General features: G+C 41.4%; 1 protein-coding gene across 5 annotated transcripts in view; it reads right to left on the bottom strand.

Moving 5' to 3' along the window:
• Nucleotides 1–18,346, bottom strand: part of mark1 (MAP/microtubule affinity-regulating kinase 1) — a 36,658-nt gene that overhangs the window by 13,491 nt on the left and 4,821 nt on the right. For all 5 annotated transcript variants that reach the window (XM_030441568.1, XM_030441571.1, XM_030441570.1 and 2 more), the window contains exons 3-6: nt 10,195–10,248; nt 2,061–2,109; nt 782–847; nt 492–562 (exon numbers count right to left, since the gene is read on the bottom strand). In XM_030441568.1, coding sequence (XP_030297428.1) covers nt 492–562; nt 782–847; nt 2,061–2,109; nt 10,195–10,248 — 240 coding nt within the window. The remainder of the gene's footprint in view (nt 1–491; nt 563–781; nt 848–2,060; nt 2,110–10,194; nt 10,249–18,346) is intronic.

Here is an 18,346-nt window from a genome sequence, read left to right on the forward strand (position 1 = left end):
CACTGTTCTTTGACAGATGCCACCCACCAGCCTGCTCTCAGACACGAACACTTCTACCTTTCTGAGCGCTGATCTGTCTGTACTGTGACACACAAACTGCCCACACTGTGTCACACACAGTTCTTCTGAGTCATCCGAGACATCATGGAGGGATTTTAAACACAAACAGCGTGGACGTGAAAGCTGGTTCTTCGAGAAGATCTTGCTTACGCTACTGTATAAAAGGAAATTTAGAAGAAAGAGATGAATGTTCTAATTTGTAGTACGAGAGAGGCGACTTAATCCCTGTCTTATTGCTCTTGTAGCACCACTAGGTGTCAGAGCAGCATCTGTAAGGTAGTTGTTCTCAACCCTCTCAGGCCGAGCTATCTGTGCTCCATCTTTCTTCTGCAGTCGGTGCCGGAGCTTGATCTTGGTGCATGCAGTCTTCCCTCTGAAAACAGTAATGGAGTGATGACAGAGGTGCGAGCGCTGCGATGTTGATGACTCACCTGTCTGAACTTGGCCCTGGCCTCCTTCTCCTTCATTCTGCCGTGAGCCACTAGATAATCAAATACTTCTCCTGGAGTTAAGAGAGGAAATACACAATTATCAATCAGTATACGTTTATCCTTTTATGTCACTAGCATTATCGTTACCATGAATTTATAAGGGATATTAGGTAAAGCATTCTAATGGCATGCTTTTCACTTAAAAAGCATTGCTCTAAAACTGTGGGAATAACGAGCGGAAATACACTCACAAAATCAAGCAAATGTCATGCATGGAGTGTGTCACTTACCACCACTGGCATACTCCATCACCAAATAAAGTGTCTTCTCCGTCTCAATCACCTCAAACAGTTTCACTGCAGGAGGAATTAGGGAATCATGTCAGCTGAGTTTACTGGTCTAGTTCCCTCATTGCATTAAAACTAATATCTGACGCTGAATGAAAGTCTAAATCTATTATCTATTTTGAAAGTCTAAATATGAATCAGTTTGTTAAAAAAAAATGACTGGTTGCCCCATCGATCAGAATGTAGACAAAAATTGTGTCTGATGCTCTTGGAGAACCAGAAAAAAAGAGAAGCAGAGGCAATTCAGGCAAACAAGGAAGTATCAAAATGAGAAAGGAAATATTAAAAAGCCTTTATTATAGTGGCAAGGGCAATCATAAAAAAGCCAACATGTTTTGACCATGTGTTGTTTGGAACCCTAATGAAAACATAATGGTTGCAACATGTTAACAATTTAGCCATTGTAATAAACGTTTTTTTTTTTTTATATTTCCTTCCTTCTTTTGATAGTTTTTGTTGTTTGAAGTGCCTGGATTGCCTCTGGGTTGTTTTTTATAAATCCGTTTTATTTGCTGCTATAAAGGAGCAGGAGGGAAACAAATCGCACAAACCTAAGAATTCTGATCTAATTGTGATCTGTTCTTTTATTCTGGTTTAGATAGATGATGGGTGTTGGTGTATTTGGTTCTTTTAATGCTAATTACATGGGATTTAGTGTGGTCAGGAGACTAGAATTTCAAACTTTGACACAATACCTTAGAAAATGACTCCCTGTTAAAGACTTTAATATGACCAGCCCGTGAAAAAAAGGTGTTTTATGGATTCAAAAGAGAGTGCCTCTAACAAACAGTCCAGGAAGCACTCCTACTTTTTCATTTTTTGATTAACCTTAGACATTGATGACATTCAATACCATTTTAAATACCACAGAGTTAGGGGAAGTTAGGGCATAACATTTCTGATTCATATCAAAAGATTAATCTAACAAGGCTATAACTTTTCACAAATTCTCTTTTCTTGGCAGAGAATGGCAGAAAGATTGAATTAAACATTGCTCTTTTTCTCTTACTTCTGGATTAAGCCTTTAAAAATAATGTTTGTGTGTCAACCTGCTGTCAGAGAGCAAGAAAGCACCGCTGGTACTGGTGTATTGATGCAGCAGAAAAAGAGTGTTAAAACGCTTGAAATATTCAGAAACAATATGAATCTATATATTGATTTTTTTTTTACAAAACAAATGGGAATATTACTACAGCTACTGCACGCTCCTCTCTGAACTTACCTATATTTGGATGATTCAGTAGCTTCATTATTCGGACTTCCCTGAAGAGCTGTTGGGACAAAGAGGAACATTTAATGCATTTAGAAATATGCTGAATGACATCACATGCAATGACCCTGAGTGTCGGCTCTGTGTCTGCTGGTAAAGCACTGTTAGAAAGTGTTATTATGCACTGAGCTGTATACATCTGAAACTGGATTACACTCTGCAGTAACATGAGAGGAGCTGAGGGTCATGGAGCTACTGTACTGTGTAAAGCAATATCAGTGATGCAGCGACAACCTCGCGCTAAACCCTGACCCACACAGATAAGGACCAGAATTACAACTCCACTGACACACTGCAGTCCAGCCAGTCGGCCATCCAAACACCCAAGTCAGCAGCATCACACAGCCGCCCACTGCGGAGTAACAGCACACAGGCTTGCAGCCAATTAGGCATCTGCTGCCTAATATAATCATCTTAACATGGACGTGCAAAAAAAAAAAGAGCAGCAAAATCATATTGACGCCTGTAGTCCTGTGGTTCTGGAAAACAACAAATTACATCTGATTAAGAGGTTTATTTTGATGATGCAGACGGTAGAAGTTTCTCTCCGGTGTAATGAGAAACCCTTCAAAGAAAAATCACATCATCCATTCTATTTCCGAGCATCTTGTATAAGCTGAGTGCAGAGTTATAATCATTTAAAACCTCCTCCGTCTTGGCGTGACTGTTTATGTCAGACGAGCTCCTGCAGCCACTTAGAGGTGCTGTTGAATCATTTACATGCTGCCGATTCCCAGTCGTGCAGAGGGCGGGCTGTGTTGTGAGTGTTAAATTTCAACGCTCACTCGGGCTGGGATTTAGCATCTGCTGCTACCTGAGACCGAGCACGGATTTTGCCGTTTGCGGGCCACTTTTATCAGGCAAAAAAAAAAAAAAGAGATCCTGATTGACGCTTTCATCTCCTGCATGTATCAAAAGGAGAAAATAGACAACTACTCTGCATGTCATAATCCTACATGTCACATTAAAACTGAGGATGGAGGCTGTAGTGGTGTGTGTGTGTGTGTGTATGTGTATCAGTGTATGTGTGCAACTTTTTTGATGGCCCTTTAGGTCTTACATAAGTGCTGGGATAGTCTATGTTTCTAGGTCATCAAACACAGCTATTATACCAGTGTGAGCAGGCCCGACTCTGTGGGACCTCTCAGCTACAGTCTGGTTCAACAACATGCAGGTACTCTCTCTCTCTCTCTCTCTCTCTCTCTCTCTCACTCTCTAATTCTTTCCTCTGTCCCCTGTCTCTACTTGCTCGCCGGCCTCTCTTTCTTTCTCTCTGACACCTCCCTTCGCATTAGACCCAACACACACATAAAGCACACTGCAGAGGGCTTATAGAATAAGGCTATTCATTTTTCTCATTGTCAAAAAACAAATCCTGTGAAATGGTTGAAAGGTCTGGTGTAGCTTATTCCTTGGTGCCACAGAAAAACAGATCAATCAGCCACGTGGTTGCACTGGGTGACATTGTCCTTCATTGCAATGAGCACTGGCGCCATGGTTTATTTTGACCAACTACACACACACTGTCCTACTTGAACTGTGTAAAATGTGAAGTGCCTTAATCCTGCGTTCTTTCTAATAGCCAGCAGAGGCGACTCCACTGGTTTCCAGAAGAAGCCTGATTGCATGTAAGCTTATGAAAAAAATACTCCTAGTTTGATTTATAACCTCAGTACACAGTACCCTAAAGAGTTTATGGTCTCACTCGCTATTTTCAGGTCTTCTTCAATACAGCATGATGTTCATTTTTTAAAATGATGGTCCCATTTAGAGTAAAACAGATGATAAAGCAGGTTATAGTTTAGGGTGTGGGTACATATCAGACCTACCCCTCCTCCACTTATTTGCCCAAATATGGTCACTTCTGTCTCCAAAAAAACAAGCTAACACACAACACACATAATGGTCAAGGCCTCAAAATGGACGTCAACAAACCGCTGGGTGACATCCCATTGGGTTTAATCTCACTACTGATGTAGGTACTGGCAAGAACACCAAATGTGTATTAATCCGTCGCTGAAAATAGTTCAAAACAAAAGCACTCTATCTTTTGTTTGAGTAATGTTTGCTAAAAGCTACAGCGCTCAGCTGTTTAAGGTCTTTTTTTTTTATTTGGTAATCTACTTTCAAACAGTTTCGCAATAGGAACTTATGTGCCACATACAGGATGCAGAGGTCAAAAATTATTCAGCGACAATATAACATCTTATTTAAAAAGAAATGAGTTTTGTTGAGAATGACACAAATGTAACGATTCACCAGCCTTTTCCTCTAATTATGACCTGACATCTGTCTTTAAATTTACCTTTAGTTTCTGGTTAAGATCTTTATGTTTTTATTATCTCTATTCTCGACCTCTTTTAGTGCAGTTTATTTTGTGATGTATTATACACTTTAATAAAGGAAATATGTGAGCAGATTTAATAGATGGCCTCGTGTTTTTAACCGCAAAAATCTTCAATTCCTGTGTGGCTCAGAATAACGAGCTTCTCCTGTGTGGCAAACCCTGCTCCATATTCATCAGCTGCTCGGTTGGCCTGAGAGGTTCCCCCTTGGTAACAAAGTCAATTAGAGTGGAAACACACTGACACAATAACCAAAAGATGTCCTGCAGCGCACTCAAATATAAACACAGAAGTCACAGCCTCAGATATGCAACCATCCACCGAGACAGGACTTCTTTATCATTCTGAATGAGGGGTGGTCTAAAGAGCCAGTGTTTATCTCTTCCTCTTTCTCTCCGTCTCGTCTACGTCATTGCCCTAAAGCCCCTCACATGGGAAGCACGCGTGCGGCCACTTGGAAACAGAAATTAGAGCAAATCAGAGAAGGGCGGTGGAAAACAACGACAACAAACACAATGTCCGTCTGTCAATACGAGCTCAATAGGGATGGAGCCACCATGGAGGCGGACAGCAGATAATGAGTATGAGACCTGTGATCCAGTCTAGTATCAATATCAATAATATCTAAAGGGGGGTCACGGCGTTGCATAAAGCAGTTTCTAAGGTGGTTCTGGACACAGTGAGCCAACTTCCTGTGAGGCGAAACCACCCTCTTTAGAATCCAAATGAATTTAAACGCTCGAGTCAGATGATGAATAGAGGCTGTGGTTGAAGAAAATGATTAGAAGAATAGCTGCTAAAAGGGAAACGTGTATCACAAACATGAAAACACACCGTTACCAATAAGCCTGGGCCTCAGTAGTCTGTGCCAGTGACCTACTTCCAGCCACCCAGGGGCGCCCAGGCTCCCAAACTAGCCTTAATTACAGCAGAGTCCCCATGCAGAAGGCGCAGAGCAGCAGATATCAGACTGGGAACACTTACAGGAACTGGCTGGACTATTTCAGTCACAGCAGCACAGCAGCTCATTCAACATGGAGATTATTGATAGGATGAGTAGCCTGGAAGCCTTCATCCCCCTAATGATTGTGTGTGTGTACATGCATGCGTGTTTTCATTTGCATTTGTATCAGTAAATAACCAACCACTGCTTGCTGTTTGTCAAAGAAAGACAGAAAGACAGAAAGTCAAACAGACTGGCAGAAAGAGAGATTCAAAGTGACATTCACACAAGCTGTCCTGTCCTGTCCTTGACTGCTAAGGTGCTGAAAATAACCAGAGACACAACTCTGTCTCTGTCTCTCTCTGCTTCTGCAAAGACCTCTCATTCATTATCTATAACTTCACTTCTTAACTGTCAGTCAAAGCCGCAACAGCGCTGAAAAAACATGTTTATCAATATGTAAATCCAAGCCTATCTTATCAGCCTCGACATTTGATTTGTTTTATGATTCATCGCGGACAGCGGTGCTGCCTGTCCGATTGCATTCTGCTCATCTGAACAACACCAAAGCTCTTCTAGCCCATGGGCCTGACAGCATCTCATTGGCTAATGCGTAGTGGCAGGCGCAAGGCAGACATAAACAACAGCCATTAAGGGAGCTTGACCCCAAGATGGGCTTTTTACAACTGGCAGAAAATACACAGAAAGAGTCGGATGTACTTGTTCTGAAGAGTGCCTTTAAACCAGAAAACATCATGACATAGTAAGACTGAAGGTTAGTGCTGTGGCTCTGAGCCACGTCAAGAAGCGAGATTTAGATTTTTGTTGAAGCTGCCAGCGTTCTGCAGTCGGTTTTACATCACAAACCAAACGGCTCAAACTTCCTTAAATGTGAACATGTCTTCCATTTTAACAGAAAAAACTGCAGTCCATCATCTCACCTTTAAGATTCTGTTGACTGTTAAAGCAATGAACAGAAATGACTCTTACACACAGATTAGAAAGAGAGCGAGAGCAATGGGACGGTGGGATGAGAGTAATGTTTGCTCAGTGAAAAGAGGGGATTAAAGGAGAGGCCTATTTTAGGGCTAAAAATGCCTAAAAACCATGACAACGTCAACATCCCTGACCACAGATGACATGTGATGCATTTCCTGTGGTAGATCGAAGGAGGTGCCTTGGAAGCTCAGCTGACCTCATTTCCTGTTACACTGAAACCACCACAAAGTCACACCAGGGCAGAGATCGCCAATGGGCCATAAAGGAACAGACCGAAGCTTCATTCTAGCCTCATGACTCATTCTGGTCTCTGCTAAACTCCTTTTGAGATCTAATAATTGGAGGGGAACACCAGACCGACAAAGATAAGCTTGAGAATCAAAAGCAATAAAAACTGAGATTTTATTATTGACTTTGTGTGTTTGTCTCTGCGTTATGAACTTTACTCTAAATTTCACCCTGAGATAAGCTTGAGGATCCCTCTGTTTACATGTATATATGACTGCGTATGATGTACAGGAATGCATGCATATGAGTGTTGCCAGATCTGTGGAACTAAACCAGAGGATCTCCTCCTGTATGCTCATATGTGTCATTCAGGATTGTGTGTGTGGCTGTATAGGATCTGCAACAGCCAAGTGCTGGCTGTGCCTACAGCACCAGATGGTGCGCCCGCTCCGCTGCAGCCCGGCTCCTTTGAGACCATAAAAAGAGAGATCAGTGGCATTTTTTGACGGTTTAACATGAAAGAGTGGCCGTTAACTGTGCGTGGAGGAGTGTTGTGGTCAGATCAGACCTCTCAAGCTTCACTCACCCACTCTGACAAACAAACAGGATCAGAAATAAAGAGCTGTAACACTAACAGTGTACAGTCAATTGTATGCATGACAGAGCAAGAGGTCAGCTGAGACACCAGAATCTTAAGATGTACCAGGAAATCCTTCAACCTCTGCTCTTCATGCATGTAAAAAGCCTGAGTCACTGAATCAATAATTATGCCCATCTGTTGTTTATATCCGCCTCTAGAAATAGCCTGCTCAGCTTTACAGCATTTTACCATTAACTATTTAAGTGTGGTGTGGTATGATCAATTTGTTGACCAAGAAGCTGTGCTGAAGAACAGCTGTGACATCATGGATGTCAGAAAAAACTGAATAAAAATGGAAATGTGACAGCTTCTGAAGTCTTAAATTTATTCTTGGTTCCATTTTTTTCTGCTCCTTTCTGCAGGAAAGGGGTCACAATAGGAACAGAGCGAGCAGAGCAGCCCAGACACCCTCAGGGAACTTTAAATTCAGTCTAGACTTCCAAACATGAGGAATGCCTCCGACAAAAAGAGCAGCCAAAGCAAAACCAACTGATGATTACAAGAGACAATGACCAAAATTGTAGACAGTACCAACCAAGATTTATATTTCTTAATGATTTTTAATACTCTGAAATAAGGATTATTGTTTGAGTGTCAAATAACCCACACATTTGATTCAATTTGATTTTCAATTCATGCACTGATGGCTATGCCATTGTTCGACTATCACATCTGGATTTGCAAAAATCTAAAGACTGTTCTATAACCTAACAACTGTCATTTTCATATACAGGGTTATTTTACAATGACAACTTCTGGTGGATCTTTGCGGGTTACAGTTAGGCAAGCTCAATTAACATTTCTCAAAAATTAAGATTTAAGAGTTAATTTCAAAGAGTTTAATATAAAATACCACCCTTGGGAGATTCAACAATTTAAACACATGATAGAAATTCCACTTACAATTTCGATTCTCAAATTCTCAAATCTCGAATTTGGTTTGAACACTGTTGGAAACATTTAAGATAATGTAAAAGCACAACTCAACAGAAACTATAACATACGTCTATCTTTAAATTCTAATCAACTGGCTAATCAGCAGCACTAAACCCCAAACACCAGGAATGACCACCGACTGACATTGATGTTCTTCTCTTTCCCCCTCAGATATTTTGTGGCCAGTCTAGGAGTAACCAAGCAAAAGCTGTGTAAGGGCGGACATCTCCTTTAATGCATCCATAGCATAGCTTTTACAAGGACAGGATGCACTGAGTCAGTGAGACAATCGATTCAATCCAGGAGACAACTGCTGCATTATAAGACCGGCTTCTGCATTGCAGACGGCACTTCTGTATAGCATTACAGCAATCTATTGTAAAGAGCAGAGGACACTTAATGTACAACTACATAGACATGCCTTAACACAGAAACACAAATACACAACAGATCTGACACATGAATGTTTGTGTGCAAGCAAACACAAACTTCTATGTGCATTCATGCTGTTCAACCAATATTAGCTTATCCCCCATAAAAGCCAGGAGACTTCTCCATATTGACCCTCTCAGCTCTACTGCAGCTGACATCTGAAAGGGCCATGAATTATTGATCAGAGAAAACCTGATTGGTCCGCAGCCTCACATGATACATCTGCCCTGCCCATCACCAGGCAGCGGTCAACCTGACCCATCAGGTACGAAACCACTCATGACCTCGACGAGACCCCGGTGAAGTCAGACTCAGTTCATAATCGCACACACACATACACACACACACACAAACACACACACTCATACAGCCCTCCAAATGTTCATTACCCCACTGTGTGTGTGCTCAGATTAGAAACCACACAATAGGGTGTTTAACAAAAGAACTCGCACAATGAAATTTATCTCAGTCAGATTAGATGAGTGAGGAACTTGGAGCTTGAAATTCATAAAGAATCTTCTTCACACTGATTGGCTGAAGGATGGTGGTCGGATCCCATTAAGATCCGGGCAAATTACAGATGTGTTTTGCTCGTGGAGAACAATGCCGGCAACACAATTAAGCCAGAAGTAGCACCCTGATTGGCTAAAAACGTACAGATTTACAAGCAGGATTGAAACCAAGAACCAAATTTGTCACTAGACGCCTGCAACGATACCCTGCTTGACTATTCCAGCATTGATTTCCTCCTGTAGCACTCGAGTTCATTCCTCTCAGACCAGTGTGGGCTGACAGACATTTTGGAAAGCTAATTGTTGTTATTATGCTCATTAAGATGGATTGTCACACCAATATTTTCTCACCCTGGCTGCTTGAGGCCAAGAGGTCCATCAAGACATCAACTGCTGTTTGAGTAGGTGTGGTGCTTTTAATGGTCCATTATTATAATGAGTCACCATGACAGTTGCTTAGCGATGTGTTCATCCTTTAGCAAAACACTCAAATTAAAAGAGCAATGACTGACGATTAATGTCATAACCATGGAATGAACTCCTGTCAATCAGCTGTACACCTGTATCACTTTTAGACTAACTGGTGACGTTTGCTCACAATGTGACGCAGCAGTGACCGCTATCCTTCAACATGGTCTATTCTACCATAAAGATGTGTAAGTATGTGTATGGATGTGTGTGTTTAATCAGCAGAAAGAGCTGGATTTGGACTCAGTAATCAGGAAGCATTCCTAAACCCTTCGTTAAAATTGGTTACGACTGCTAGACAAGGGTAAGTGACAAACAGGCAGGCAGGCAGGGGTATTTTTAGCTGCCTCTAACCACTAACCAACAGAGAGAGTTAAGAGTGGGGTGGGCGGGAGGTCTGGAGATTAAACAAGCCTTGTGGTCTCTCCTGGCTACATCTGATTACATTATGTAAAACAGCACATCCTGAGTTCAAAGAGCAAAGAAACAGAGCGGCAAGAGCTCAGGAATGACTAATGGAAAAACCATGAGCGCCGTAACCACGACATTAATGTTACCATGTGGTCATAAAACAGCCACTCACCTTCTGTAGACTGGTGGGATTCAGCTGGGTTTTGTCTATAATCTTCACCGCCACCTAGAGAGATAAAGAACAGGAAGACAGGAAAAAGAAAGGAAGGGTGGGAGAGAGTGGAATGCAAAGACGAAAGGTAAGCAAGGTGTCAAAAGTTTTTTTTTTTTATAGATTTGCATTTGTGTTATGATAGTACAGTGAAAGTTTGTGTTGAGAAGAGCCATCCTCATTATTCCACTATTGTGCTGTAGGGCAGCTTTGTCAAAACATGTCACGGCTGAAGTGGTGCATTCAATCTGATTGTGAACACACCTTAAAGCTCCTCTGTTCAGTTATGTTAAATGAACATTTACGCGTGATCTACTCACTCCAGTGCCGATGGAAATACAGGTTAAGGTTTGTAGTCCATAAAACATTTCTGAATCTTCGCAGCAAAACAGCGTTGCAACTGATGGGAACAGAAAATGGCTTCATATAGCTCGTCCAGCATAATTCATGTTTCCAGAAGCCCAAAGATGCCAAACTGACTGACAGACAGTCAAACTAGTGTACTCACTTCGTTTTTAAAACAACTCCCCATCTAAGTCAGGTTTTTTTTGGAGGACGCTGCAACACTGATTCGCTGTGAAGTTCCAGAAAATGTTTTGCGGAGCACGAAACCACACCTGACTTTTCATCAGCATTAAGGTGGGTACATCATGATTACATTTTAATTTTTGGGTTCAACCTTTCATGGGCAGATATTTAAAAACAAAAAAAAACATATGTATTAAACATAAAATATGACCCATTACACACACACACACACACAGATGGACTTAAATCATATGTAAATGCACTCCAGAGACAATCTCAAGGCAGACACACAGTAAAGTGTACTCGTGTACAACTCTGCAGGTCGGTGATCGACTGTTGGCTCGGCAGCTCTTGCTGGGCAGCAGTCTGAACTATCCATCTCAATAATCACCCCAAACTGCACACTGTAACAGACCTGCTCCCCTCACTTACTGTGAGCTCAGCAGCTTTTCACAAAGCCACTAGCTGACTTTTAGTGCCGACTCACCACTCGGCCATACATTGTGCTGATAAGTGATTGACAGAGCAGTTTTACGATATAATGTGATTACATTGAAATAATATTAATGTCCTTTTGGCCTTTTGCACAACAATTATCCAGTTTTATTACACAGACTTGAATGTTACCAGTGCTGGCAGGATGAGTTTGTGGTCTAACTAAAGGGTAATAACCACAACAATTTTTCAGCCGTGCTAAGGAGAGCACGGGGCTCTTAGTAATGCCCAGATGGTTTGTCGGCTGGTTCAAGCCACTTTGGAGCTTCGTGGCCTCTATAGACCTCAAGGGGAGTTTAGTCTCTTCTATTGTGTACTTACAGACCATTTCACGATATTAAAAAAGTAAGCTGTGTTGGTGTTTATTCTCTGTTGTACTCTTAATGTAAGTAGATGAGAGGATCCAATCTGCAGTTTCAATCAAATTAACTCTTCAAAAAGACTCCTATGACGTTTTGAATACTGTGAGTGTGATTAAAAGCACCTTGATGGGACCCTGTTGTTCCACAGTATAACTCACGACTGAAAAAAGGAGGAGCTACTCATGGCTAATAACAAGACTTCCGAGTTTACAGACATGCGAGTGGCTCTGCACTGGCTCTGCAGTGCTTAAGGTCAAATGCAGACATCGCCATGCTAACATGCCCAAACTGATGATGCTGATGCTACCCAAGCTTACCGTCTCACATATTACACATATTTGTTTTGTGTGTTAGCTTGCTAACATTTCACACGTAAAGCTGGGGCTGATGAGAATGTAATTCATCATCCTTCACTGTGATCCAAATTGGGTTTTTCTTGTGAATGTCCGTCTGCATGTTGTGTCGTCTGTTGAGCATCCTCTGTGATGAGGCTTCGCGGTAGACTAGTGAACAAAGATGCATATACCATGCTAATCACAACGTCTTTGGTTTGAATGATACATACTGGCGCATGTCTGTGTTTTGGAAGCAGGTGAAAAAACAGCTGTTTACAGGATTGACAATGATGAGGTAACACATCTATATCTGTAACCGTGGCTGTGTATGATTAATAGCTGAAATATGATGACTGAGAAAGAAAGTAAACTATTTTAGTAACCAACTGGTCAACATTTGTACAACAAGGTTATATTTAAGCCTGTATTTTTTTTCTGAACTGTTTGAAGAGCCGCTGCACCTCTGTTTTCCACTTTTTCGCTCTCTTCCATTGTAAAGGTCTCTTAACTTTAAACTACAATGAAACTATCAGACTTGAGTAAACTTATGATTTATTCGCATCCTGACCTCTGGACTTTCTTTAAGGAGGGAGGAAGGGGAGAATTTGACTTTTCAGATTAATGACACCATAAAAGCATAATTACAATTTATCATAACAGCATTACTGTGACTCTGGCCTTAATGAGAGCTTAAGATACATGTTTCAGTGGATGTAGACTCTGGCTTGAATCCCAAGCAGCTCGTTAAGGGAGAAACCAGGAAAGGCAAATGCTGCTGAGTCACGATGGGGAGAATGCAAGTCGATGAGCCTGAACGCAGTTTCCCCAAGACCTGCAGCACAAGTTGCTAGGACATTTAGTCTCATTCAAACCCGTAATAACAACGGCCGTGTGGCTGCTGTGAAAGAAACACAGAGAGAGAATGGACTGCTGAGAGGCTCGCTGTGTGTAGACATGCAGCATGCAGGTGGTGTCTATTTGCAGCCTGCCTTAGGTGGGCAGGTGCACAGACAGACCTGACTCCCCTCCACTCTGCTTCCTCCTGTCACGGACAAAACTCAGGTGGAGGCATGCATGTATGTGCGTGTGTGTCTCTATCATTGTGTATGCCTGCAGGAGTTGGAGCTGTCCTCGTGTGTCACTCTATTGTTCCAACTTCCACCATTCCCTTTGCATGAGTCAGAGATGCACATTACATTTCCTCTACACTACACTAAAACAAATATTTCCCTTTTTGTATTTCAGATTGAGAGATCTGACAAATGTGTGGCTGGTATCACATCATATGCCAGTGTGTGTGTGATTGTGTGTGTGTGTGTGTGTGTGTGTGTGTGTGTGTGTGTGTGTGTGCTGTCTCTCTAACGGATCTGAGGGTGAATAATTCAGTCCCACAGCAACAGAAGGGCAACGTGCATCACTGTTAATTATTCAGCGCGTTCGTAGCACACGGCCCATATGTTCTTGACCGTATGCAGGTCTTGTGATCGCGCACGCATGTTAAACACGCACATGTGAATATTCACATAGAGGACATGGAGGGGAAACTTAGTCATGGCGTCACTCGCGTGCCTGTGAGCTTTTTACAAGTTCTTCTGAACTTTAACTTCCCTCTGAGGTCTTTTTCACAACCACAGATTCATGATATCTGTGCACGACAGGGAACTACAATCCCATCTCATACACAGAAAGGACAGGTATTGCTTTTGCTAGGTAGGTAGTAAGATGGATGGCTGGAAATCACAATATACTATAAGATTATGTACGTAACATGCACACATAAAATACCCATACAATGTTTATTTTAAAGTCATTGCACCACTTATACAGTCAGTTTATATAGAGTTCTGTACATACAGTATACAGTAACATTTTGACCTCTACATACAATAGATAATTCATGTGTCTTGTGTTTTTGTACTTAATTACTTAGTTACTTACTTACTTACTTGGGTTGTGTTCAAACCAGAGGTTTGTGGGACTAATCCTACATCTAATGATTTGGATACAATATCAGAGGAAAGCTGCTCAATGTCGCAGGAAGGCAGTAAATTTGGACTTCCTGGGTCTTCCCTTCCACATAGGAGGGGACCCATGGAGTAGACTTCTGACAGTCGAGCAGCTAACTTCCGGTTTAGCCCTTCGCTAACTTGAATGGGAATCAAACATTCCTATTGTGCAGCTCTTCTAGAATTTTCAACTGTTATCAGAGCAGCTGACACGATTTCAGTCGTTTCACACAGGGCTGCCTCTTTCACAATTAAAGCTTATGGGATAAAGTCTTTCTGGGCCAGTGTGAATCATGTGACGCTGTAATTACACGGTTAAGCCACTAGGCTGACTTCAAACGTTCCCGTTCCTCGGGTCGTGGACTAGTCGGAAGTTGCTAACTTGAGCCTGAAATTGATATGGGTTGATCAGAAGCTGCTATATTTACTATTTATTAGAGAACCATTTAGAGGACAGCCTCAAAATTGAGCTTTAGATCAATGTTTCTGACCACAAGAGAACTATTGTTTTTTTATAAACTTGAATGACTAAACTAAACTATACAATGAGGATTCATCAGGAGTTTGGATATCAAACATATTTTATTCTACACCGCTTTATTAGATTTATTGGACTTCTGATACTCAATAATTGTTTCAGCCTACAAACAGTGTTATTCTGTCTCTCGATATTGTACTATCATTGATATATCTGTCTGCTGTTTGTATGAAATCTACTGACTGTTTATCTTCCCCAGAAAGATCCTGTGGCGCCTTTTCTTTTTCAGATAGAGGGTCTAAATATAGAAGGTGTCATATTCTGTACAATCCGATGACGCAGTTTAGGGTGAGTTAGGGGCTGTATAAATACAATTCTCTTGACACGGCCAAACGTTTTTCCATATTCCTACTTGCTACGATAGCTGTATGTTCCAAGTTTTCTTCCCTTTGTTTAGTTTGTCTTTGTTCACTCGTTCTGTATGTCTATATTTAGTTCTTTCAGTACATTTGTTCTCTGTGCTGTGTGTAAGTGTGTAAAGAGCTTCTGAAACCCGGAGTCAAATCCTTTCATGTGTCAACATGAGAGCTGAAATGATTAGTAAATTACTCTCTTCACTGATTGACAAAAAATTATGAGCAGTCATGGCGATCATCAATTAATTATTGAATTACCACACAATTCCTCATTCTAGCTTCTCAATTGTGAGTGTTTGCTGCTTTTCTTTGTTGTTTGTTATAAGAGACTGAAAATCTTGATGTTTTGGAGTGTTGGTCGAACAAAACAAGCAGTGTGAGGACATCAACTTAAGTTAAGTAAAAGGCATTTTTTTCTGGCGTTACATACGCAAAATGATTACGATTCAGTTGATAAAACAATCAGTAGAATAATCGTTAGCTGCAGTCCTAGTTATCATACTTTTTGCTAGTACTGTTTGTCACAATATTATGAAATGTCTGCAAAATCAACCAAAAAATTATCAAATGAACTCTTTTCCACTGTTTTTCACCCCAAAATTGCCCAATTAAATCGAAAGATATTCATATATCATATCATCCCTCTCCAGTTGGTAGGAGATGAGGGCATATGGCAGAGGCAAATGTTTCCATCAGTGCAGCTGAGCATGTGTGTGTGTTTGTGTGTGTGTGTGATGTGTGGTCACATCCTGTATTCACCCTCCTCAGCAGCTAGAGGACACTCTGTCACCTAGAAGTGACTGCTGCTGTCTTCACACAGCTCTTTTTTTCTACAGCGTTAAACCATTTTTTTTTTCATGCTAGCTGCTAGGAAAATCTCTGCAGTGGGCTCAAGCTAAGATTGAGTCGATTTTAACGGGTTATGCTCTTTCCACCTGTTCTCCTGCTCACTCTGATCCATGTCTTTGCATTCTGATGAGCCAGCAAAGGCACTCAGGCACACAAAGCAGTAGCGCCTGACCTTCTCAGCAAACAGTGGGTCGCATACCCAATATGCCTGTTTAACAGTAGCATTAGGGAACGCAGAATGGATCAAACTGTTACTGGTTTGACCTGGGAGAACAGTTATGCTCTCCACACTCTGATATGGCCAAGAACATAATGACATGCAGAGGATTAAAGACTAAGTGGCTAAGAAATAACCATGATACAATGTCTGAGGTGGATGAGTGGGTGTTGTGGGCCCTGCTGAGTGAAAGGCAGTGAACAGATCATAGGTCGTTGTTTTCTCCTCAGGGAAACAGGAGCTTTAATTACCAACAAACCAAAGAAGCCTGTCTATCACCCTGACAGATCAGCAGTGTATGACTGTGTGTGTGTGTCAGAGAGAGTGACAGAGAGAAAGAGAGAGAGAGAGAGAGAGAGAGAGAGAGAGGAGAGAGAGGAGAAAAAAGGAGAGCTTAGCCTGACCAGACTTAAAGAGACAATACGGTGGAGTATGATATTGTCATGGGAGGAGATTATTCATTCTCCTAAGAGTCAGAACAGCAACTTAACTTGAAAAGAGATGAAATAAAAGTGGTACCATGTAAGACATGATCTTTGGAACACTTTGAGTAACTTTTCTTTTAAAGGCGTAATTTCTGAACAGATATGGACGGTAGCTCCAGTATCAGCGTGATCACCTACTGCTTCTTAATGCACTATTTGCTGTAGCTATCTTTGGTGGAAGCGACTAGCTGCCCATTAGCAAGTAGCTCAAGTGGCGGTGGAGCAAAGTTGCCCGATTAGCTAACTGGTTTCTGTCAGCATTGCTTACTTCAGAAGACTGAAAGATTCACCACCGCAGAGCTGCACGATATATCGTTTGAGCATCGCCATCGCGATGTACATGTGCACAATAGTCACATCGCAGGGCCTGCAATGTAGGAGGCTAATGAACTCATCTAATTTCAAGGGCACCTGACACACACTGTGTGAACTAATGTGATCCACCAATCACATTAGTTCTAATTCAAAACGAACAAGAGAAAATCGTCGAAAACGAAGACTTGGTGCCAAAATGTAAAGCAACGTCCGTTATCTGGAATTAGTTCGGCTACAAGAGGGATGATATTGGCCAAACACGTGTTCTGTGTCGACAGTGCCTTGCATATGTTGCCACAACAAGAGGTAACGCAACTGATTGGGTTTGACCATTTACGTCTCAGTACAACAAAAAGAGGTAAGACCAGTGCAGGTTAATTGTCCACAAGATAGCAGCTGTGCAGTATAACATAAAGTGCTGTTCAGGTCATCTGATGAAAATTCCTGTATTTTTTCATATCGCAATATATATCATTTGGTTAAAAAAAATCCCAATGTCAGTTTTTTCCAATACTGTGCAGTCCTACACCACCGCCAACGGAGCCAGTGACCTCCAGACTGGGACTGAGCCGAGCCTCTGCGATCGACAGATAGGCTACAGCACAGAGGTGATTTACAGCGGTGAAAACAGCATGTAGTGCTGAAATATTTTCTCATCTTATTCGTAGAATTCAGGATTTATTTTGACCAAACCTGAGGTGATTGCGGAAAGACAAACTAAGACTGTTTATGTGGGTTTTAGTTAATGAGGCAATAGTCTTGTCTTAGCTTGTCTTGCTTCAGTAAAAGACAGAAACTTGAATTCAGATGATCCAGATGAAACTACTGCAGCTATCGGACTATCGCCTCTTGCAGTATAAAGTTGTAAACACAGCAGCCTACATAGATGTCTTTGACATAATGTCATCACAATTTTTTCTCCACATTCTCTTGCTCATGTCATTTTGTTTATTGAACGTTTTAAACTGAAATTCTGGCGACATCTTACAAAGTGCTCCTTTAAAGCTGCTTTAAGTGTTTTTAGCTAACTTCCTGTCCGTTTTTCAGTTCAGTTCCCTTCTCTCCTCTCTATGCCATGCACAGCCAAACTCGGCAGACATGCAATAGAAGCAGCCTGGAGGATTGTGCTCTCTGCACGTTCATAGCAGACAGGACCACCTTTTTTATGGAGTTCTCTGTCCTGACTGGATAAAGTAGACAGGGATAACAGAAAGTTTCTTTTCTCTTTTACTGCATGAGTGGGGGGGGGGGGGGGGGGGACATAGGATACTGACCAAGCATTCCTTAACAGTGATTACTGTTGGAATAAAGAGCTATATAACACTTAAAATATATCAGTTACAGCAGCTTTAAATGAACTCTTTTGCATTGTTAAACACAAATTCACTGTTTCCAGCCTCTCAAATGTTAAATTTTAATGTCTATGTTCTTTCCTTCACTGTCATATGTTTTATCTTTCCTGATAGTAAGTTCATTATTTTGAGGTTTTCGGACTGACACACGAACAGTTTATTATTACTCACCCACTAATTGTTTTTATCTTGTGTGTATTAATCCAAAGCAGAGACAGTTCTTGATCTTATTTATGCCTGTTTAGATGAACTGTCTCCATCATGTGCTTTGGTTT

This window comes from Sparus aurata, chromosome 15, assembly GCF_900880675.1.
Source record: "Sparus aurata chromosome 15, fSpaAur1.1, whole genome shotgun sequence".
In the NCBI taxonomy this organism is placed as follows: domain Eukaryota; kingdom Metazoa; phylum Chordata; class Actinopteri; order Spariformes; family Sparidae; genus Sparus; species Sparus aurata.